The sequence below is a fragment of the Crinia signifera genome, chromosome 4, assembly GCF_055691185.1.
Source record: "Crinia signifera chromosome 4, ASM5569118v1, whole genome shotgun sequence".
Taxonomy (NCBI): Eukaryota; Metazoa; Chordata; class Amphibia; order Anura; family Myobatrachidae; genus Crinia; species Crinia signifera.
Genome location: NC_139220.1, coordinates 281,346,300 through 281,372,307, shown reverse-complemented (window position 1 = coordinate 281,372,307; position 26,008 = coordinate 281,346,300). Strand labels below are relative to the sequence as shown.

The window sequence follows — 26,008 nt, the reverse complement described above, 5'->3', positions numbered from 1 at the left end:
CCGCACCCCCCTCCCTCCCTACAGCTTGCACATTAATATATTAATTGGCATGTTTTACACTATTTTATTTAATGAGGTGCGCTGGTGTGTTGGAAGGCTCAGTGCTGATGACTGTACAGTGTAAATGAAACAAAATATCGGCCTGCAGAGAGGGAGCGCAGGAGGGAGAGTTATATGGGATTGTGTGTGGGTTTCTCTCTGTACAGGCTTCTATTTGCCCTTACACTTTTAGTTTCTGCACAGTGACCCCCCTCTGCTTGCCACAGAATGCTGGGTAATCGCCGTTCTAACCTTCTGAATAACTAGTGATTAATTGTGTAAGCTGCACCATGCTACGAGAAGATGCAAATGCTTTTACCCACATTACAAACTGCCGTACTGGTAATTAATGTCATGGTTGCAGTTTGGTGCAGCCCATGGCATTGTGGGTAAATGTTGTATGTTCTAGTTAGGAGCTGTGCAGCACACTACAGGGACAGTGCATGCCCTGGGGACATCCTTACCCAGTACCCCGCCCCCTAAGAGTGATGTCATGTTTTCATGGGTTTTGGGGGTGGGGCCAATACAGGGCACTCTGTCGCCCTATCACGATGCTGGGGCCGTCCTTCTGTCTATCTGCCTTTATGGGAATGATTCTGATTTGGAAGTAAAAAAAAAAAAAAAAGGAAGTAACTTTGGGATAAATTTACTAAGATGAGAGTTCTATTGAAGGTGGGATGTTGTCCACATCAACCAATCATTTTTTATTGCTTATTTTTTAAGCACCTTCTAGAAGATAAGATCTAAGGTTGCTAGGGGCAACATCCCATCTTCAATAGAACTCCCATCTTCGTAAATTGACTCCTTTGTGTCTGGAACAAATGATGTTGTACTGCAAGAGAAGCAAATGCATTTATATTTTTCTGTGCAGGTTAAATACTGGCTGATTTTGTATGGAGCCCACAATATTTTTGCACTGCATTTTAGATTTCAATTTGGACACACCCCACCCAAAACTAACTCTCTCTTCACCAAACCTGCACTCATCCAGTCAAATCCGAGGCGTAAAACAAAGTACGGAAAACCATTCATAAACATCTAATGGTTTTCTCCTTCGCATTCACAGCCGTGTACAGGGGCGGGGTTTTCAATCTGGTGGGGAGGCGGCTAACTGAACGCTGGGCTCCGAGGATTCCCATCCCAGCAATAAGGTGTGAATCGGGCCCAATCCACAGTGCATTAATTGATTATATTGCATAGATGGATGGATCAATTATAGCATAGAGGGTCAGAGCTTGCAAGAAAACTGTCGCTGTGAATGCCCTCCGCAGCCTTATCGCCACCGCTGCCACCCCTTTTCACATTGTTTTACTAAAAAAAAAAAAAGTGAATAAATCCGCCCCTTATGTTAACAATTCCCCTAAAACACTCCTTTTTCACCCATCCGCAGATAAAAGTCAACTGATCTGACTTTTGTCTGGGCCGGGGATGGGCGAACAGCGGGCGGCTGCTGACGTCATGTGACCCCCCCCACCTCGTGCAAGCTTCACCGCACCTGCGTTCCCATGGGGAAGCCCAGTGAAACGGGCACACCCACCATTTCTGTGGGTACGCCCAGGAAATGCTGGATGTTTCCATGTGCCGGCCCCCTGTCCACCCACTGCCCTCCCCCCTTTGTGCGAACCCTTTGCGACTGTGATAGTCACAGAAGGCATTTGTACAGCGGCCCTGCACATGCGTATTTTTGCCGATACACATGCGGAGAGCCAAACCCTCAGTTCCTTAGATACAGTATGAGAATTACTAGCTATAGGTGACTTGTTTTACATAGCACCAACAGTGGGGAAAATTTAAAAGGATGAGAGATTCAGAAAGTGAGAGATTTGTTAAGAAGTCGCCAGATTTTTTAAAAAAACCTGGAGATTTATTAACAAATCTCTCACTTTCTGAATCTCTCATCCTATTACATGTCACCCAGTGTGCGTGTCCACAGCTCATTACAAGGGAGAGAAGGGATTTGGTGCAGATTATGAGGGTAAAAGTTCTTCAGTGACAACAAGCAGAGGGAAAGTCGCCTGCAGGAAAACTCTAAATGGGGAAATTAGGAGACCTACAGCATCACTGAGGGACATTTATTAATGTGTCTCTAGGGCAGGAACTAGAAAACTCTGTTGATGAGAGTTGTTCTGCAACGGGCCTAACTCATAGCGCAGCGCCAGACAGGATAAGTGCAGGTCAGACATGCCGTTATTATGTCGCGTCAATCTCCACAGGTACAATTATGATTTATAAGGCAGGCTAGCAGTGCAGCCCAGCAATGATGTGTTCCTTTTGTGTTAACTTGCAACGTTCTAGGTCAACGCTGCCAAAGTATTGCAGTTTTGTCACTGCCCCTCCCATGTCCACGATGACGTCACCTGCACAAATGTAGCTGCAGCGCTGCCAGATCACATAAAACTGTCCTTCGGCGATGGATAAATTTGTTACGAGCAATTTGCGTAGAAAACGTTCGCTCCATCTGGCAGGTTCTGTGCTATGAGGCCCGGTATCTGAACTCCTTACCTTTGTATCGCAAACTGCCTGTGTTCTATGGGCCTAATTCAGACCGTTATATCCCTGGGTCAACAATCTCTAGGTCGACATTGACTAGTTCAACACTTATAACACGGCAACATTCCCTAGGTCTGAAAGGAGCCCGTCCCTGCGGTGTGCTGAGTCGGGCGCCGGGGGGTCTGCGCATGCGTGTTTATCGCTGACCCCCCCCCCCCTCCCCGCTGACCCTGCTGATCGCACTGCCCCGGTAGTGTGTAGCTCATAGGCTACAATGGGCTACCGTCATCTCAGAATGCCCAATGTAGATACATGGGGCAGCTTCGCATCCCCCATAAAAACCTATGGGGGAGACGGCCATGGCAGTGCAGGAAGGATCGCAACAGGGATCATAGATTCCTGCTGCGGTCCTTCCTGATACATTTGGAGGATACTTAATATTTGCGGCTAACCCCTGAAAACGGGTGTTTTCGGTGATTTAGCAGCAAATCTTGATTGATAAATGTGGCCCTTAGTATCTAACCTGGAAAATTCCTTTAGGATACAATTGAGCAGATTATTGTCCAGAGACTCTTGCACGATATATTGAGGGACAAACCTCGTGGGGAAGTCCAACACAAACCCTGTGCACAGGTCGGGTTGCAGAACCCGCGTGGGGCTGGACAGTAAGCCACATATACATGTAATTTGATGTTAATTTGGGGCAAGTTGTTTGTTTTTTTTAGATGTAAATAAGTAAATACAGTCGATGGATGGTGATACGTACCATATTACAACTGTTATTGTGTTGATTTACCGGAAGTTTCTGATCTTGGTAGTAACGCGGGGACACTCCTAGTACAGTTCCTAACAAGGGCCGAGAGGCCAGGGTAGAATCGCATTACTAGAAATAATTGGATACCTCGCATTAGAGGAACATTCTGCTTCCACCTCTATCATTGGCCTTCATCCTATCACTGCTGAGAAGTATATTGTGTTGAAATTGCTGATGTCCAGAGCGAGCTGGTTCCCCGCGTCACCTGTTCTAGTCTCCTTCCTTGCAAACCAAATAAACAAAGTCATTGAACCCGGTTGTCCGTCTTGCCTTCAAGGGTAGATCCTCCCGACCACACAGATAAAGATTCTGAGTGACCCTACCACTATTATCGTCAGGAGGGAACTAGGGGACAACCCCAACCAGAGTACTACACATGTGCCATTTTTTTTCATGCCGACTTGGTTCATACAATGGTGGACACCGAGTTAGATTATATAGATAGTGAGCCGAGTGCAGGGATGCACTGAACCCAAAGCAAGGGGGCACAGTACACTTATACAGTGTCTATGTCTACATATGCCACAATTCTTTTCCCAATCATGACGCCATTTTAGCGTCGACCATGCCAATGATAACTTTTTGCTTTGATGACCTTCGGCCAGTGTCGACTTAGGGTATGTCAACCATTTATAGGTGTCGACCTAGTCACTGTCGACCATTATGGTATTGTCAACCCACTATACCATAACCTCCAGACCTGATCGCAGGGCAATTTGTTCTCAAAATGGGCAAAACCATACTGCACTGCAGATGAGGCAGTTTGTAACATGTGCAGAGAGTTAGATTTGGGTGGGGTCTAAATTAGGTCCCATGTATCTGATCACACCTCGTTATAACAGCCGGCAGAACTATAACTTTGTCTTGCATGTTCTCGTGTAACATACATCCTATTGGCCGTGATACTGACTCATTGGGCCGCGTCATTTCCTGGTTCTGTTTAGCATTTCCTAAAGTAACAAAACCGTTCAGAAAAAAAGTGGCGGACATGTCTTCTAGGAAGTGACCAGTCCCATGGGTTCTGGAGGAGTGCACAGAACTTGGGGCGATGAGCTGCCCATCTTGCTGGTGCTGTCAAACTGGGGGATTGTACGAGACCATCTCTGCTGCAAAGATTTGGCCTGTGCTACCGTCTCCTGCAATGTGACTGACAGTCTGAGAAGTTGTGATCAGTAGGAGCCATAATCTAGCTGTCCTTCCCCGTATGTCATTCTTCCAACACTATGTCCTACTGGCGTACAACACTGCTGTCAGCGCAGATACACAATGCTTCTTAGTCAAAGGAATGTATTATATTTGCATAGTTCTGCGGTATTGCCTTGGATGTGAGTCATTCATGAATGCCGAAAGCGTAAGGATGAGCTAGTTCTGGATCAGTGTAACATACATCGCTCTGCCACTTTGCACGGCGTCTATGCCCGCTCGATGTTTAATTATGCGTTCCTCCGCCGAATATCCCTCGCATTGCGGAGAAACAGTTTGTGGAACTGGGGAATTCTGTAAGTGAAGCGCAGGGAGAGAAAGAAATGAATATTTAAGACAAGCTGTGTGTTTCCATCTGCCTGCGCCCATCCAGAGGAAGCTTTATCTGTCCATCACCTGTCAGACGTCTCGGTGTGATGTCCCAGGTGACGCAGTGAGACCCTCACTCATCAGGGGAAGCTGGAGGCTCCGGTCTGAAGGGACACTTTCCCCTCTGCTGCAGACCAGTGTAGTGAGATGCACAGACTGTGTTTGTATTTAGTGGTGGATGCATGGAGAGGCCTCCCAGAGAAGACAGAAATGTACACTATACAGTATATATAAGATACAGTGACTCTGGAGAATTTGGAAACCCCGGCATGGGATTCTCTGGTGCATCATATCGCTCTGATGCGCCAAGCATTGTGACATTACATATCACAAGAAGTGATCTTATGTGGTTGGTATCCTGAGCACCTACAAGCCCCACAGGTGGTTGCACCAATGGAAAACGCAGGTCACAGGAGTGACATTACCAGTGACTGCTATACCCCGGAGAAGACAAGAGAGGAGAAGTCCCTGTCCCATATATAAACCTGGTGACACCCGTCCTCCTGCCTTCTGACAGGGGGACAAAGAGAAGGACAAAGGGTATGACAGCCCCACGCGCAGATCTATGTACAGCCTTATTGTTGCAACTCTCCCAAACCTCAGCTCCTCTCCCTCCCCCCACAACAATCAGTGGCATCTTCTCCTCCCTAGACATCTGCTCAGCTTGTTCCTCTGGGTCCTGGGGGATGCCAATGTAAACAGGGGGGTCTCCTGGGAGGTGCAGGAGGAGGCAGCAGTGACCTCCCCCCTTCAGGATGTTTACATTAGGTGACTACAGAAAATATTTCTCCTTCTATGATCACACTAGTTATGCCTGATATTTTATATCAATATTAAACTAATAATACTCTCGCACCACTTCCTAATACTCTCCAAAGCCATGCTCACCACTGGGCCAATTCACAATGCTAAATATGTGCATGCATTTCATATGTGCGGACTGTTTGCGTGCTATTTCTACCGTGGGCATTTTGTAGTCAGTAAAATAACATTAGTACATTATAATTAATACGTCACACCGCCGCCCATCAAGTTAAATGATACAACAAATATTTGGTGATTTTTCTACTCGTCTACATGAATCCGAACACGTCCGTTCTGCCGGGGACTAAATCTAGTTCTGTGATGAATCCAGCCAGTGGCATCCACATTATATTAGTCCAATAACAGATCTCACCTTCATCTTTCATTTTACCTTCATCCAGGAGCAAGGAAAAAACAGAATTAAAAATCAGATCATTGATTTTTGCAACTGCAAATCTGTGTCTGTAAATTGATGGGAAGTTGTATGTTTGTGTTGCCCAGAGGGGGGGTGGGAGTAGGAAGGGGGGGGGGGGGCGTTATGAATTAAAGATGGCAGCCACCCCCCTGAGACACGCATGTCAGTAAGGGAGGCATTAAGTGAGATTCCCCCCTGGCTGCTCAGCGTGGCTGGTAACACGAGCGAGGAGAACACATTTCGTTTCACCATCCATCACTGCTTATTAAGTGCTACTAGCTGGCGTCAGACTCTATTGAGCTCCCTTAAATTGGAAGCAACGACTTTTCGCAGTTAGGCCGCAGACAAATTTGATTTGTTTTTTCCCTTGTTCGTAAAGCGGCGAGCAAGTGATTTATTCCCCACCATCACCGGCGTTTCGGCTTTAGTGAAGTTGGGTGGGAGAATCGATATTTCATGGAAATAGGAGCTGTGAGCTCCCAATTACTGCCCTGAAATCACACACTTACCCTGGGAATATTGAGATTTCAACAGATAAACAGATGAATTTGTTTAATTGCATTATTTTCTCACGCTGGGGCATTTGAAGTTTAGACAACACAGGAAACCGATGTAAATCTAATAAAAAATGGCAATGGCCAATTAGCAACATCTTTCCCAATCATTTTTACACTTTTGGATCCCTGATCTCTTATCTTTCAAGCAGTCTTATACAGGCTGTGTGTGTAGTTACAATAACATTCCAACAAAGCATCTCGTACATGCCGGATTATCCTTGTTATAGTCAGGTAGTGATTACATATTTTGTTTTGAAGATAACTAATGCTTACAGACAGTAATGCTCACTTTTTAAGTAAAAGATACTCCCCCAGGAGATCCTGAAGAAGGTGCCCCAGGTGTTTGATGGGGGAAGCGCAATGAATGGTGTCATCCAGGCCTAAGCCTCAATGTAGCAGGCTGCAGTTTGCAGTGGTTCCACAATGATCAGATAAATAAGCTGCAATTCATGTCGCCAAGCCTTTTGACTGTCCACTGCTGGTTGCAAGTGGAAATACGCTCTCAAATCCACTTGCAAGCTGAGTGGTCAATCAGATAATTTTTTTTCTCGGTACGGGGATAAAAATAAGTCTATACTCACTTTTATCCTGGACGGAGATAGCCGAAAAGGGGGCGGGTGCTGACGTCATGTGACATCAGCCTGCCAGCCCAAGCAGGCATCGATATACCTGCGTGGGGTACGCTCAGCATTTTTATAGGCACACCCCCTTCTTGAGCGAATGGCCGGAGAGTGAGAAACTTGCCAAAGCCATTCGCTCCGGGGGTTTGCACATGCGCATATTCGCAAATGTGCAAACTCTGACCGTCGGAGAGCGAATTTGGCCCGCAGCGAGCTGGGCTGAATCGCCCCATAGTCTGTTTTGGATCTAAATTCCCTCGCCACTCTTTACTTTCTAAATTGCGTCTCCTTGGTGTCTGCTGTAGGTATAAACTCCCTCGCTGGTTTCCAAAAGGGTCTGACAGATACTGCAGTGCATTATACTAATAACTCCGGCGATTAACTCTGGACAGCTGAAATGTTGGGACAGTACGTATGAGACAACTAGCAAAGGCTCTCTAAGAACAGACACTGGCGGGGACTAACCACTAAATCTTCTGGGATGATTCCTGAAAACATGGGAGTCTTGGAAAGTAGGGACAGCACATAGACAGATGAGTACAGCGATGGGATTTATGTTGTTACAGACCTTACTGGACAAGGAGATTCTAGGAGCGAGCTCCCACATATTCCATCAAATACAAATACATAATTACAAATACTTTCAAGCATTTTTTTTTAAATATGGTCCTGGGACTGCAGAGTTTGTATATTATCTCCTGTATTAATGGGCCCCATTCAGATCTGCGATGAGATAAACGCCAGCGCCGCTAAAGGGAAATCCTGCCCTGTGAATGAATATAATTGGTGCGCAAATTGATGTTTATCGATCGAATATTTCTGAATCCATTCGTAAGCTGCTGATTTCCTATTGGTCACTGCTGATCGCAGGCTCTGAGTAGACAGGAACTTACTTGGCGAGCTGATGTCACACACCCAGTGGGACTGCGTTACTGCAAGTGACTGGCAGGTCAAACTTCCAATAGGAAGGTGAAGAAAGTGCAGTCCATATGTCAAAACCGACTAAAAAACCTCAAGCATAGAACTTGCATAGCAAATTGGTGGAGTGAGGCGAGAATAGAGTAGGTTTAGTGACTCACCTAGTCAGGGCCAGATCAAAGCTGATGGGGCCCATGTACGATGTCTCCGTGGTGATAGCGCCAGAGTGGCAGACGCTGGCAGCTCATGATCAGTGTTTTGCGGTGTGCTGCAATGAAATCTCTGTCCATGCGCCACCTGCACCTTCTGCCCCGTGAGACGGAGGAGATCCTTATTGGCTGCTGCTAATGATCAGCTGAGCTGCTGGAGGACATTGAAGGATGTGGGGCCCCTAATGTGTGGGGGACCCATGTCGCCCTTACCTTAATCTGTCCCTGCAGTAGCCCATTTTAACCAGCGGGACAGTGCAGTCAGCAGGGTCAGCTGGGGGGGGGTCAGCGCTGACTGTGATCTCTGGCTTCACCCAACTGCCCCCCACCACCACCACCACCACCACCCCACCTGCAGGACACAGTCTCCAATTAGCAGGACTGTCTCGCAGTAATCTCGTGTCTTTCCTTAGGACATAATGTGGTCCTGGAGATGTGGTGGAACTCATTTCCTTGTGCCAGGGCCAGTTGTAAGGTTTTTGGCACCACCCTGCAAAGTATAATGCGTTTCTGTTAGAATTACAGTGAAGGGCCAAAGTGGAGGTTGAACTAGTTCCACCTCACCATGGGCTTTATTCTAGTTCACTGTTTCTGACAAAATCCTTCTTAGATGGACAAAACCATGTGCACTGCAGGGGGGGCAGATGTAAAATGTGCAGAGAGAATTAGATTTGGGTGAATTATTTTGTTTCTGTGCAGGGTATATACTGGCTGCTTTATTTTTACACTGCAATATAGATCTCACTTTGAAGTAAAACCCACCCAAATCTAATTCTCTCTGCACAAGTTACATCTGACCCACCTGCAGTGCACATGGTTTTGTCCATCTAAGAAGGATTTTGTCAGAAAGAGTGAACTAGAATAAGGCCCCATGATAGGTGGTGGAACTCAGTTCAACCCCATTCCCCCTCACTTTAACCCCTGCCTTTACTAATGCTGTAGGGTAGATGTGCCTTAGGAGATTTATCGGCTGCCCGTACACATTGACACAACTGTAAATCGTCAGCACATCTTGGTGGCAGCAGGCGGGCACCTAGATGTGCGTATGGCAGACCATCCGATCACAAGCAGGCTAATGACGAACATATGAAGGCCGTCATTGAATTGCTTCTGTCATTCCGCCATCATTTTTGCCTAATTATGGCATGTGGCCCTCTTTAGAAAACCATTGGATACTTTGAGCCATTGATGGAGAGAGATTGGTCCTGATTCACAGATGCCCCTATAAATATCCTCCTAAGTTGGCTGTGTCCAGCTCTGCGGAGATACGGGGACTCCTACACGTGCAGTATTTGCTATTGGGAAATATGAGCTTAGCGTTTCTTTCAGGGAACATTTCTCCTTTCCTAAATGATTTCCCTGGAAAACGACTCCACTGTACTTATTATGTTCCAGCTTGTGCTGAAATCTGGTTTCATTTTTATGATTGTTAATAAATGTCCATTTCCACACACACACACTTATTCTGTGATGCAAAGATACTGATACAGCTGTGTACACATTCGACCAGTTAATCAAAAAGCTATATGATCCTTCAGCATATAGGGTACAGCTGTAAGAGGGATGATATCATCCTTTAAATTGAGCCCTGTAGAAGGGAAGTGTGTGGGAGGGGAGGGTTGATTAATACAATGTCTTTCCCACTGCACTCACTGCGATAATGCTAGTTACCTCCTGACTATGGGATAAGTGCCCCCATCACAGATAAACAGTTCTATACATTGTAATGTATATGGTCACTAAGTCGACAGAACAAAGGATTAACATGCATCGTGTCGACACCTGAAATAGGTCAACATGCCTAAGGTAATCCTGAATGAAAGGCAGACACAAGCATTAAGTCGACAATAAAATTTTTATTTTATTGTCCATGTCGACACTGTGTCCATGTCGACATCCAGGACAAAATAAAATAATGTCGACTTTTTGACTGTCAACCTATCCATTGTTGGCCTCATGCTTGTGTCGGCCTTCCATCCATGTCGACCTTAGGCATGTTGATCTATTTCAGGTGTTGACCTAAGTCATGTCGGTGGTCAAGTCAACCCAATGACCCACACCCCATTGTAAAATGACCAAACTGATGTCAGTTTCTTTCTGCTTCCCTGGAATCTAAGGTCATTTATACTGAACAACTACTTTTAGAAATAAATGTGTATTTAGTGTAGCAAAAAAGTATCCAAAATGTGTCACTAAAGCTGCTATGGAACTACACATCCCAGCATGCTAAAACTCGGGCAGCTCATTTTGCGGAATAAAAAACTACCAGTTGTTCAGGTAATTTGGCCACCGGGTGGCACTGTTCTGTGGTTCTTCGCTGTTTCTTTAGTAGATAAAACCATTAATGGCAACATACTGTATGCAGTCAAAAAGATAAACTACCTGGATAATGTTACTAAACATCCTATAATCTAAACACTTGTATAAATTACATTTAAGAGGCAGCTGTTCGTGTTCCGCATTAGTTAAAAATTGGTAACGTGCTAATTTACATTAATCCTATGGTCTGTCAGTGGGTAGGCTTCTCATAGAAATTAAGCAGAAATAGGACTCAATGAAGTAAAATCATTGAAACGTTGCTTACACCCCAGGGTCAGCGTTTTCTTATTGGAGTATGCCTGTGAGTGCCATCACATTGGTTACTATATATATATATAGATATATATATATATATCTATATATATATACGTGATGCAGGCCTCATGTCCACAATGGCCAGCAGCCAGATCGCTGTCAGATGTTTGACCATACAGCTAATACATAAATGTCCCATCATTCAGCACTCAGGTCTATTGTTGGATTATGATGTCACAGTTAGCACTGTTGGATGATGTCTGTATACATAGATGTGGTTATTATCCGATTGGATTTACCACTTGTCCTTGTAGAAAACCAAACAATGCTAATTAGATGTTACGCATAATCTGCAGTGCTTTGGGGGTTTATATCCACTGAATTTTGTGTAAAATTAGGGAAAGAACTCTAAACGGGCATATGTTCCTAATTGTAACGTGTAATGGCCTCTGCTGGTGCTATATAAGTAAACTAGTAAGCCCGCTCAAATAAAATGCTTCGAAAGCTAGTCTGCTACCTTGTTATTGCATACCTCCCAACTGTCCCGAATACTGCGCGAACGTCCCAGTTTTGGGTGGCGTTCCCACATCCCTCCCACAGCCGGCAGTAGTTGGGAGTCCCCCCTGTAAGTTGGTGACCAGCGCTAAATAGACGCTGTGTGCATGTGCACAGCGTCTGTTCCGGCAGCCAGAGGGTCTGGGGGCATGGCTAGAGGCTCACAGAGCCACCGAGCCATGCCCCCACAGCATCGAAATAGGGGTGTGGCCTCATGGGATGGCATAATTATAGACCACACCCCTTCACGGCAAGCCACGCCCCTAATTTCGGGCGCTCGTTTGTCCCTCTTTGCAAGACTTCAAAGTTGGGAGGTATGTTATTGCCTCTGTGTTTGTGCATGTGTGAGGGAGAAAGAGATGTAGTTTCACTCGCTGCCAACAGATGGCAGTGTTTCAGAGACACACAAACGGGCACTAGATATATATATATATATATATATATATATATATATATATAACTTGTGAAACATAAACTGTTGTGACAGAGCAGTTTGTTTTGTTGTGCAATTCAGTAACATGATGAGAAAGGCTACTACACAAATATGGCAATGTTTAGCAAGCATCTTATAAATACATTTTTGACACTATGATTTTTCCTATTTAAGGTATTGAAGATGGTGCTCTTCTTAGCTTTTCATTGCAGTGTTAGCAATTAAACTTCGATGTGCCCCCCACCCCCCCTCCTCCTGATGATTTTCTTGAATAACACAGCCTATTCCATTGCGCTTTTACAATTGGATAAAACAAACTGGGTAATTACAGACAGACACAGAGGTTGGAAGCTTACAATCTGTAGGATCTATATTTTATTTTGTATTTAAATAAAAACAAACTACCTTTAAAATAACATATGGAAACAAATAGACAAAATCTCCAATAAGACTATACAGGTTGAGTATCCCTTGTCCAAATATCCATTATCCAAATTATTCTGAAAACCAGAGTCCAAAATGTACTTTTATTTTTTTATTTTTTGCTAAAAACCTACTGGAACATCTGTAACTGGCACTACTGGGGAAATAACATGTAACTGGCACTACTGTGGAAATAACATGTAACTGGCACTACTGGGGAAATAACATGTAACTGGCACTACTGGGGAAATAACATGTAACTGGCACTATGGGGGAAATAACATGTAACTGGCACTAAATATGTGCAAGGACATGATTGCTCGGCATTTAAATTCAGTGTCTGAGATTATACACAAACTTTGTTTCATGTTTTAAAACCTTGTTTCATGCACAAACAAAATATATTTGTGTGTATTTCATGTGTTTGATGTGCTTATACAGAGCATAAATGCCAGATACCTCATTCAAATATAAAAATATTCCAGATGAGTCCAAAGCAAAGAAAAGTGCTATATAATAGTAATAATAATAATAATAATAATAATAATAATAATAATAATAATAATAATAATATTTACACAAATATATTTTAAACCATATTTTAATTGTTTCTAATGTAGAGATGATACCTGCTAAATGTGAGAGTATTATCATTATTATTACTATTATGAAACATAAAATATTCAAAATGTTTGTGCTATTGTCATGTGATAGAGATGCTGGGGTTAATGTACCAGCCTGCACATTGCTGGTATCACTGAGCTCCCAGTGGGGTCAATTTACTAAGATGGGAGTTCTATGGAAGATGCAATGTTGCTATGGGCAACCAATCAGATTCTATCATCTTTTATAAGGTGCTAAATAAACAAATAAAGAGTACATTCTGATTGGTTGCTATGGGCGATATCCTATCTTCAATAGAACTCCTATCTTATTAAATAAACCCCAAGTGAGTCTGCCCATTTTTCCAAGGGCTAAGTAAGCATTGAAAAGGCGGAACCAGGTTGGCTATGACTGCCCCATTAAATCACCCCGGTCACTCAGCAGGAACTCACTGATGCCTTAACCTCATGTTAACATTCCCTCTGATAAATGTGAGCACTTGTTACAATCAGGAAACATTTGGGACATTTTAAATAATAACAATAATAATAAATTAATAAAAACCTGAGGCATATGCGTTAGTAATTCGATAAGTGCATATGACTTTGGAACCACATGATCATTTGTACATAGAGTGCCAACGTATGCCAAATGCCATCTACATCCGAAGCTGAATTAGAAAGCGGCACTAAAAGGTCTCTGTGGTTTATATCATTTTTTTCCCATTGTTGGCGCTCTTAACCACTGAGCACATGCATTCTCCCAAGTATCCAGTACTGCTTGTAATGTAATATTTCTCTGTGCACTCATAGCAGCCCCACAGTGTGTGTGTGTGTGTACTCGCAGTAGTGGTGCCAGCAGCATCCCCGCAGTGTTGCTTGGCTCCGAGCACTGGCTATTTGGAATGCCCCTTCTCTCTATCGCTGAGCGGATTCAGCACTAATGGGGCTTAATCGTTTCACTGGATCACTCAGCTGCTCCTGGCACCTGGGACGAAAATGATTCCAGTCAGTATCAACAGAGCTTGCAAGCTCCCGGCTCGCACTCAAAGCTTTGATATACCCTCTTACTTTAATAGAATTACACATACTAATGCAACATACGGCTCACTAATCCTTTCCACCCACTTACTACGAACCCTGTACTACACGCTGCATTATAGCCGTCTGTGCTTCTTGCTCCATGTCCTCTGTACATTCACACCCTGGTGCACCTAGCAGACACACACAGCGCTTTCTTCTTGCCAAGGACCCCCATTCCTCGTGCGCCCACCCCGCCTTATCATGTTTATTTACTGATTTTTCCAACACTTATTTAGCAGTTTATAGAAAGCCGTGCCGAGTCTTACAGAGCCTCAAACACATTAAAAAAGAAGTCTGTGCTTATTAATTATGCAGGATTAGTCTAATTATAATTCAGCAAATTAATTAGCGACAGAAGGTGTTCTGAAACATTGGAGTACATTTGCATGTTAAATGGAGAGGGTATGCTGTAATGTATGTAAATATATGCATGGTTTCATAGTTTAATTTAAAAATTTGCAGCTGCATATGGTATGGGAGCAGGTGAAAAGTCAGTTTTAGTTTAATGATCCTAACAAACATTGGATGGTTATGAAAAAATAAAGAGGTGTTGGGTATTCCAGTCTGACTTATAGGAAAAGACGGGGGTGGATCAGGGGGTTTCAACGCACCCCAAGTTCTGCTTCTGGACCCATTCAAGGAACCACTTCAGTTTTGTTGCACAACTCTCTTTAATATTCAAGTAAAACTTTCCTGTTTTTTTTGTTTTTTTTTTTCGCTTTTAAATTCCAAAGCCCTTAGGCTAAGGGACTGCATATACAAAGTTTAAAGTAGGGTTTATTTTAACTTTACATTTCTTTAATTGTTAATAAAAACACATGATTGTTGTCAGATTCTAATTTCATTCTTATATCTGTTGTTGGAAGTGGAAGCAGCCATGGTGAGAGATCAGCTGGGTTATACAGCTCATACATTTCTACATGACAGCGCCACCTAGTGGACAATGTTTAGCAAATCATTTGTTTTTGTTTGGTCTCATTTAAAAGAGCCCTCTGCCTTCTATACCATGGCTGGCCATGCACTTGTGACATCTAAAATGATTAATGTGTGTCCAAATTTACAGAATAAAATATTAGGTTTGGGGGTGTATAGTGGTTTTAGTTGGTGAGAGGTTATTAAGGAGGATTAAGATAGGCAGGTTGATAGGGGGTCTATGTACTGAAACTTGGGGGAAGATAAAGTTGATGGAGATAAAGTACCAGCTAATCAGCTCCTAACTGTCATTTTCAAACATATCCTGTAACACGGCAGTTAGAAGCTGGTACCTTTTTCTCCGTCCACTTTATCTGTCTCCTAAGCTTAGCACATAGAACCCTTAGTTTTTTATATTACTGTTGTCAATTGCCCTAGCAATGTTTAGGTTCTTCGCAGACTTCATCCAAACACAAACACATGATTTCAGTTTGCATGACAAGATTATTTAAATGCATTTCAATGGTTGGAAAAGACTGGAAGATCCCTGTTTGGTGTTGGGGGAAGGTGGCATAGGTTGTGGAAACCAGTCTGCCAAGCCTCGATCTATACTTACCATTGGGCGCGCTTTGAACCTTCCAAGCACCTATGGGGAAGTGCATAGGATGAAAAAATGGACCCTGATGAAGGAAGAGGTCATATAATGAGTGGCCTGGCATAAAGATCGGGGAATCAGGACATGTTTGTACTGATTTCATCATGTTTGATGGCTGGGTTTTCCTGGGAGGAGTTCCACAAAGCCATTGGCAGGTGCCATTCCTCATATACACAATATGCCAAAAATTAGTCACATTTGCGCAAAAATGTTCTGCTGTGCTGCATATATGAAGGTTTGGCAAGAGACCAATAGTGACATCCCCGCACCCTGTCCTGTCAGCGGGAAAGGCACCGCTTGTGTAACCCACCTATAAGCATAGAGAGCAGTAGATGAAGTCATGTTCAACTTTAACTCTCGGTTTCATTTCGATGTTACGGCTACACTTTTGCACAGCTCATCCTGTCAAATCCGCTAAATACACCTCTAATTCGAAGAGGTCGTCTTCTGGGATCAAAGAGTAGGGCAGAGGGTACCCCTTGACAGACCATAAAGGCCCATACCAACATACTGGGAGCTATACGTTTGCTGCATTTTGTACGTTTCTTCCTTTGTTGGGGAAATTCAGCAGCTAAGGGAACAGAAATGTATGATGACTAGAGTAAGAGCAGGGTTTTAAGGATTGAAAACTTAGAAGACATCCATTATCAAGATCTATTATTACTTGGAAGTGTGTATTGCGATGTGTAACCCTTGCGTAAAGCTGATCTTTTTGCTTTGTTTTATTGTCTGCTTTATAATCATTTATTATCTCTTGTAATGTTGTATGATATGTTTTACGTGTTCTGAATAGAAAATTTATTTTGCATGTTTTCTATTAATATGTGTGTATAATATAATACTACATGTACATAACTGGCGATTATATAGAAATATGGCTATTATATAGATTTAGGTACGTAAATAAATAAGGCATAAAGTATATGTTTTGTGGTGTTCTGTTTGCTGTGTCCGTGCTGTAGAGAATAGGTCACTGATTAACATGTATGTATGTGTGCTTTGTACAGATGTGTATTCGTTGGTGATCATTGTTTAAAATATGTGTTTGTGGTGCAATAATGGTTATTCTGCCTTTGTGTAGAGGTGTTTTTCTTTGTAGCTGTGTGCGATTGTGCGTTGTAGCAGTGTCTCCATTTATGTTTGTTTGTGTTGCGTAGGAGTGTTTCTTTGCCTTTAATTCTGGCCTGTACGTGTGCGCTGTGCTGGGATTTTGGGACTGCAGTAAATGTGGTTGTCATAGTAACAAGAGGAACCGATCGACTCACCTGGGACCCAAACTTACTGCGGGAACATACAGCTATGACCCAAACACTCTCCCGCGCAGCTCCCCCTCCATCTTCCACCTCTCACATACACAAGTTATGCATGCGTGTGTGTGTGTGTGTGTGTGTGTGTGTGTGTGTAAATATATATATATATATATATACACAGTTTATACATACACAACCACAGTATACAAATAGACTGACTGTACAACAGAATACATAGAAACATTGATGATGTGTGGTTTAAAAATGTTGCCACACTATGGCCCTTATTCTAATCGGCTCGGTACGGCCCGCGTGCGGCCGTACCGCCGATGTTTTCTCTCTGCACATGCGCAGAGGTCACTCTGCGCATGTGCAGGGGAATTCTCCGTGTTAAAAATTTAGACGCCGCAAAGGGGGCGTATAGGGGCGTGAGGGGCTTCATCCCCTCATTTCCCTATGTGTACGCCCCGCGTTTCATGGGCGTTCCCATGCAAACGCGGGGCGTACGCATGGTAATGAGGGCATGACGCCACTCATGGGGGCGGAAAGCTGACGTCGCCGGATGTCAGCTTTCAGCCCCCATACAAGCTACCACACGGACGATTGTCCGTGTGGTCTCAGCTTGCGGGAGCTGCCGCGGCGTGCGGTCCTGCCTTCGATGGTCGTCGACCATCGAATGCAGGGGGCAGCTCCCAGCATGGTGGAGGCGTACGCCTCCACCATTTTCGTGCGGTTCGCCAGCCGTCCGTGTACGGACGGCCGTGGCGAACCGTATGGTGGGCGGGGATTCGTCTGGTGCGGTCGGAGCCGCATATGCGGCTCGACCGCACCAACCAGAATAAGGGCCATGTGTAACAGTATTACAAGATATAAAATAATTTATATGGTACATATCTATCTATCTATCTATCTATCTATCTATCTATCTATCTATCTATCTATCTATCTATCTATCTATTTGTTTTGTTTCACCTCGTTTAGGGGTAAACTATTCCACTCTCGGTAGTCCTACTTAGTATGCCCAAAATGGCTGCCTTGCATGGCACCTTGTTAGGGTGAAATAAACAACCCATGGATATTATTACCCAAAATTATTACACCAGTCCCGTATAACGATGTTTGTTAAGCAGTCCTGTTGGGAAAAGAGCTCTGTAAAAATAAATTATTATAATTATTATTATTATTTATAAATGGTGTTACACAGTGCTGCATTATGTTGTATGTGTTGAGGTTGAACAATGAAACAAGCTAGTAAATCAGAATAAGGTTAACAATATGTGCGATAAAGTGACATCACACGTCATATGTTATACTATAACTGTGTAAAATATCCTCACTACCCAACAGATGTTTGTTAAAAGGAAGACAACTGAGAGAGAGTCACTCTGGGGATTAATATTTATTTAATGGGAGATTTAAGTAAACAATTGAAAGGAAATACAGTAATGAAGATCAATTTTACCCCTTTCATACTGCACTTCAGATCCCGATTATTGCCAGGCTGCTGCCTGGTCAAACCTGATGAGGAGCAATGAGAAAGCACCACACCTAATAACCTGGGTCCACCAAGCCGGTAATTTGACCAGGGTTATAAGAGGGGTTAAACCTGGGTCGCCCTGTGTATAATGGGAAACCCTGGTTAAATGTGAAAGGATCGGACTCGGGGATCAAGATACTGGGTCCATTGATATTGGTAATCAATTAGATGTGGGGTGGTGCCACTGCCCTTTGCAATTAGAGATGGGAGTGCAGTGAATTGCTGGTATAAAGGGGCTCATCCCATACACTCTTTGTGATTGGACAAACAAATGTGGAAGCTGGACACACCCCATCTGGAAACTGACCACACCCTAAACATGGGCCCTACCAATGCATTACCACAGTTTGCCCTTCATACTGAAGTCTAACACTGGGCCAGGTACAAAGTATGGTTGCAATGCAACTGGCCAAGTACTGCACCATAGAGCAGACTATCAGAGTTCTCAAACCAGGGTCCAGAGTGTTCACTCTAGGATCAAAGTCCTTCTACCAGAGACAGAGTGCTCCCTCCTTGATCTAAATGCTACCTCTAAGATCTGAGTGTTCCCTCTAGGAACTGAGTGGTTCCCCCTAGGATCTTAGCTCTCTGGAGTCAGAGTTCACTCTCTAGGATCTGAGTGTTCACTTTTGGATCAGAACAGAGTCAGAGTACTGCCTCTAGGGCCAGAGTGCTTCCTCCTGGATCTGAGTGTTCCCTCTAGGATCTTAGTTCTCTGGAGTCAGAGGGATCCCGCTAGGATCTGAGTGGTCCCTCAAGAGTTAGTCAGACAGGACCTAGAATAAAGATGTGAGTGTATGTGCTCTGAGAGGGGAGATTTGTGCAAGAAGCGTACTGATCGCAAACTGTACTACTGAAAGCAGACACTCAGCACTTACTCTATTTCCTGGTCCAATATTTAACATTACAAAACAGGAAACCAAGTTTAAATTTCAAAATGTCCCCTCATTCCTCCAATTCCTTTTTATTACTCAAAAGTTAACTTAAACAAAAATTTCAAATAAATACAAATTAAATACCAAAAGTTCAGGATCAATTCTTAAACATTGGGTTTTGTTCTTCTTGCTGGCATTTCTTATTGTCCCTTCACGTGTACATTACAAAGAGTCACAGTTAACAAATAGTTGCTTACATCACGAGATGATAAAACACTAATATATACATCATTAACCAATATCACATCATAAATAGTGTTACAGATACAAATTGCACAAAATTGAAATGAATTCGAAAAAATAATCGATTAAATATATGATATAACCTAAAAAAAGAATGCAATCTAATAAAAAAAACCACAATCTTTACATTACTACTGTACACACAATAATGATGAATAATGAGAGGGGAAATGTATTAAAGATTGGTGAGAGATAAAGTGGAGCAAGATAAATTACCAACCAATCAACTGCCATATTACATACTGTGAAAAATTAGTTAGAAGCGGATTGGTTAGTACTTTATCTCTCTCTATTTTATATATTTCCAATATTTGATACATCTCCCTGTACATGTTGTAAGTCATTAGTTGGTTATAGTTTAGCTAATAGTGGGGTTATATAAACTAATATGTCTTTGCATGTTTTATATTATGCTGGGTTTATGTAATGTATAGTTAAGTCTTAACATCTACTACTGTACATTATGCTGATGTGCAATCTTATGTCTATGAAGAGCTGGAATACATTATGTACCTGATGCACAATATAAACAGTATCTTTGTCAGCCTGAAGCAGGTGATAAAAAGAGGAGATAATTACAACTATTATTTGCATTATTTTACACATCGCCTTTATGACGAGACCGTCACACAGTAAATGTCTCCCGAGGAAAAAAACGGTGTTATCTTTAGGCCCGAATGTATTCGTGATTAAAACATTTTTACATTTATTATTCACAGAATAATACCACAAAATAATAACTTTTCATTTAGTATATTTTAACAATGAGGCATTATATTGTGATAGGGACATTACTTATTTTACATTATAAAGTGATAGCACCAATGATCTTAGTGGTAGAAGTTTTATTGAAAATATTGTGGATAAAACTGATAGGAAAATTAAATACAGCTTTACTGTTCCATATTTTGTATAATCATTTCTAACAGTAATCCTGCTGTTCAAAAATGATTTAGATATTATAGTAGGATAATGTATCCACTTAGAAGATTATAGGGGGATTCCAGTAAGCCATGTGGTTTGCCGTGCAGGGAGAAGCACCAAGTTTTATCCCAGGATACAGAGACAATGGGGTTCCCTATGCGATAAACCCAGTTACTGTAGTGCCTTTTAGCATCTAAATAGTCTACCCCTAGGTCAATGGACAGGTTGCATGCTGCAATTCTAGGGGTGCAAATACATCTATTATTTTTACATGCAGGGTAAATACTTGCTGCTTTTGCATGCAGTCCACCAATGGTGGACAGCTTTATTTGTACACTGTAATTTATATTTAAGCCTGGACACCTCCCTCCTAAATCCCCTCCCAAAGTGAAATGTCTAATTTTGCCATCGCCAGACCTGCGGTGCGACATGGTTTTGCCCAGGTGCACGGTTATTCGGGCCATACATTAAAAATCACACTGATTCACCAATTCTGCATATGCGCCTATACATTGCAGATATTTTATCAGTAAATGATCTGCAAATCAGTGATTCGCAGATCATTTTCTTCCAATGATCAGATCTGCAAATCATGAACGTGCCCATTTGAATAGGTATATTATATTGTAAGATGTTGCTGACATGGTCCATGCTCCTGATAATTATTATCATTATCTACTGTGACATATGCTTCTGTTTTATAAAGCCATAACAGCAGTGATATACTCTATACAAATCATAGTACTTGTGTATTATAGCGGCGCCCCCGATGTTCATCGCGCAATGTTTTTATAGCATCGCATCGCATGCCATGCACCCGATAGCATGCAATGCGATGCGATGCGATTTTTGCCCCCTATGCAATGAAACATTGTATAAGCACCCTAAAGGGTGCTTTTAAGCACCCAAATGGGTGCTTACAATGTTAAATGCACCCCCACGCCACCCCCCACTATAAACGTGAACCTGAAGCGTGGCGAGCGCAGCGAGCCCGCGAGGGGCGGCGGTACGCGTCTTCCGACCTTTTCATACCCCCACTATCCACGTCGGCGTGGAGTTGAGAATAGAAAGTGTGGCGAGCGCAGCCAGCCACCGAGCCTGAAGCGTGGCGAGCGGACGCGGATACCTTCACGTGGTCGGAGGACGCGTACCGCCGCCCCTCGCGGGCTCGCTGTACTCGCCACGCTTCGGGTTCACGTTTATAGTGGGGGGGTGGCATGGGGGTGCATTTAACATTGTAAGCACCCATTAGGGTGCTTATACAATTTTTAATCGCATTGCATCGCATTGTATGGCATTGTATGCCATATACAATGTCATACAATTTTAACATTGTATGACATTGTACAATATCGCGCGATATCGCATCACATCGCATACCATCGCATGCCTTATGGTATGCGATGCGATGGGCGACGCTATAATACACAAGTACCCAAATCATTAATGAACGATTTAGCCAAAAGAGACAGTTGAAAAGTTTGTTTTATCATACGGAGTGTGATGTCATACTTCACTACTTATATAATGTTTTGATGTCATGTAATGATGTCACATATTAGGAGTAACACATTGTCTTCAACCTGCAGGTTCTTCCTCAAGTTCTTTTTAAAATGTAACCAGAACTGTCTGAAGACGGCAGGCAACCCACGGGACATGAGGCGGTTTCAGGTACGTAGTGTGTGTTTATTACTATTTGCATAAAGAGCATATGAACGTGGTAGTAATGTGCGCTTAATTACCATGTATATCTCTGTAAACTTGTCCTACACTGTAATCCGCAATAATCAGCCTATGGTGGGGCAAGCCAGGAGCTGGGTGGAGAAACTCAGTTGAGAGTGAGTGATAAAGTTCAATGTGATATAGATATTATCAGTGGCAACTCCAGAGGGGGGGGCCTGCAGCACCGTTCACATTTCAGATAGAGGAGGAACACCAGCTGCCAGTGAGTCTGTTTGGAATGGCAGTTGGTGGCAGTGAGCGTGCCACCTTATTTAAATTTTGAACTGTGCTGCAGCCCCTCTTTGGTGCCTCCCCTGGATATTATCTATTATTTCTATGGTGCCACATGAGTACCACAGTGCCACATATACAGGTACATAACGATAAGCTTACTTTACCGTACTGTTCACTAAAGGCCACTCTGCTGCAGCCGCTATATTTTTTGCTATAGAGCTGCCTCGACCATATCTTCTAGAACTTATACCAACAGGATCTTTCTCGTCCCCTAGCTTTATGCTCTAAATTAGTGAATAGTCTCATCCATTAACTGTTCTGCAGTAAACATAACGGCGAACATCTTAAGTTTTATGAACTTATAATCTTGCTCACCTGTATAGCTGTTTTATGTAAATTCTCCCCCTTCCCCAATTACTGCACCCTGTGAGTTATAGCTCCTCTCTGCTGGCAGCGTTGCATTCTGCCCAGGTTCCTGTCACATCTCAGGGACATGCTGACACCTCCAGCATACTGAAACATGGAAACAGTTAAGGTGGCTGAAAGACCCAATGACCTTGATCTGTTTAGATAAGATGTAAAGATTTCCCAAGGTCAGAGGGTCTCTTGTGTAGTGTTTCGGAGCTTGGCTTCGTCTGACCCTTGGGCCCTAGAGGCTCAGTACCCGAGCTGGAGTCTACACAGTAAGGAAACTGGAGAGGAGGAGAACATTTCAAAGCTCTAGAGCACCAATATCTACTTTCACAGCTTTAAATATTTACTTGGATTTTTGATTAATAATGTGTGCTAACTGTTGCATTAGGTAATAGCAACATTCCTAAGGCAACATTTTCTTTTAAGATTAATAGCACAATCGCTCAATTTCTAAACGTATCAATACTGGATGCCGGCATTAGTGCTATATTGTTATAGTGTTGGGAATTTCTGGATCGTCCAAGTTTAGAAGTAGATCATGCTCAATCTCCGTTAATAAAACAGCAGATCAACTTCGAGCGGTGATCACAGAGTATATTAGTCCTGTGCAATAAACATTGTTTCCACTGGCTGTACATTTAGAAAGACAAGAAAAAGTTTTAACATTTTTGTGTGTGTAATAAACAAGTATGATCAATAAAAAGACGGCTACTAACATTGCAGTGCATGTGCCGCACTAGTGTTAGGGGTTCTGAACTGGAACATGGAACCCTGAAATTCAGCCATTTACACAATTTATATACTATACTGTATATGTTACATTTTGGTTCCAATACATTTTAGAATTATGGGGCACACATTTTATACAGTAAATTAGTTGTCAGCAAATGTTTTAGAATTGATCATTTAAAAATATATAGTACAGTTAATTAATATAAGCAGAATCCAGTTTCTTAAGCTGGCCATACATCAGAAAGATCGATCTTAAGATCGAATGCACTCATGATTGTGTACAATTTCCCTTGAAATCCCTGGCAGTCCTTGGTGGTTTTTGGACACACAATCTACACACAATCCATCATACAATCAGTCATACAATCCATCTGCTGCATGATTTTGTACACAAGATGTGCACACAATCTGCATACAATCCATCATACAATCCATCTTATGATTGATTGTATGATTGTGTACACAAGATGTGCACACAATCTGCATACAATCCATCTTACAATCAATTGAGATTGTATGATTGGGTACAATATCTTTCTGATGTATGGCCAGCTTTAGTTTCTATTTTAGATAGTTTAAGTAATACATTTTGTGGGCTGGACCAACATGAGGGGGGATATTCAGTTAGCCGCGGAGATTACCTCTCAGCTAATTGCCACACCGGAGCAGTTCAGTCAGTGGGAATTACCCTACACGAGAATGCTGGATGCCGGACTGACCCCAACTGAAGGCATTTTAAACCCCACAGCTAAATGAATATCCCCCTAGGACTACTGATATTACTAAGGCACAAGGCTCAAAGGGGTTAATTCTGTGTTGGGGCAAAGTAAATAATAACACAGGTAAGTTTTTACCCTTGGGTCAACATGGTGTCGTGCAAGTGGGGCAGATGTACCATGTGCAGAAAGATTAGATTTGAGTTTGAGATGTGTCCAAAATTAAATGTGGTGTGATGTGCCACCAGAATGGTGATACCAGAATGTTGGTATGTTACTGATGTTATGTTGACATATAGAAATATTGCAATAGTATCAGGAGTGTCCCTTTACCCTTTGATACCCATGCGCATAAAGCCGTGTGTACATGGAAGAGCACACCGGCAGAAAGGGGATGTGATCTCGCTGGAAAGGAGCATGGCTTCATGCCAGACCCCCGTTTTCAACACTTTGGGGGTCCGAGAGATACAAATTGCCATTGTTAATTGGTACGACTGCAGTGCCAGGAGCCGGTATTTTGGTGTCACCCCTCAGTGGGTGATACCCGGGTGAGGATTGCAGCACATTCATGATGCCACTGATGGTCATACTGTTTGCAGTCAAAATTACGACAGCATTTTTCACTACAGATGTGTCCAGATACAATAACCCTACATCTAACCTAACTCTAAGGGGGGTATTCAATCCCGGCTCCCGACTGTCAGTACGTCCAGACAGTCAGGACCCTGGCCTGTTTTTGTTTTGCTCACTTGTTATTTAGGAGGCGGGATTCAATGTCCCGTCTGCTAATCGTCAAAAAAAGGGAGCGTGTCCAAGGAAACGGCCATGAATTGTCAAGATAATCCACAGCCAATCATGGCAAAACGGACCGACTCGGGTCTGTTCTGAAGAGATGGTGCTTTAAGGCTGTCGGGAAAGACCGCATTGAATAGGCATAATGATCATGTAACATCCATGTACATTCTGATTAAATAAGGAATAAGCAGCCATTATTTACTGCAGACAAGTAAGTACAACATGGCTTGTTCCAGGGACAGGGTTAAGTGATTCTTATTTGCCTTGCTCCCAACTCAGAACTGGCCCCAAACCGTCTTCCTTCCTCACTAGTAACACTTGTTGCCAATGGATTAATTGTCGGCATTCGTTCAGCCATAGAATGACGTTGAGTAGGCAGCAGACACCCTTATGCCAGGTGTAGCTGACATCTCCCTCTCTCTGCAGGTTGTCCTCTCCACCACGGTGAATGTAGATGGGCACGTCCTGGCCGTGTCAGATAACATGTTCGTTCACAACAACTCAAAGCATGGAAGGCGGGCAAGGCGGCTGGACCCTACGGAAGGTACGGACGCTTTACTGGAGTACGGTATGAACTTCTCTGACGTAGCATTTATCATGTACACTCTATAAAATGGCAGGTAGAAGCTGATTGGTTGCTGTGAGCATTTTTCTGCTTCCCTCTTTTTGCCGCTTGATACATCATTCTATATGCTTGTATCTTGGAGAGAACTTTGTTGCAGTGATAGGCCTTCTAGCATAGAATACTTGTTGAGGGAACATCTCTCCAAAGCTGAGTACATATGCCCCATAGCATCCGTACAGCGAGCGCACTCAGGACCTCTAGATACT

General features: G+C 43.0%; 1 protein-coding gene across 2 annotated transcripts in view; it reads left to right on the top strand.

Moving 5' to 3' along the window:
- Positions 1-26,008, top strand: part of EBF2 (EBF transcription factor 2) — a 79,824-nt gene that overhangs the window by 39,702 nt on the left and 14,114 nt on the right. For both annotated transcript variants that reach the window (XM_083184784.1, XM_083184783.1), the window contains exons 7-8: positions 22,154-22,235; positions 25,604-25,721. In XM_083184784.1, the coding sequence (XP_083040910.1) occupies positions 22,154-22,235; positions 25,604-25,721 (200 nt within the window). The remainder of the gene's footprint in view (positions 1-22,153; positions 22,236-25,603; positions 25,722-26,008) is intronic.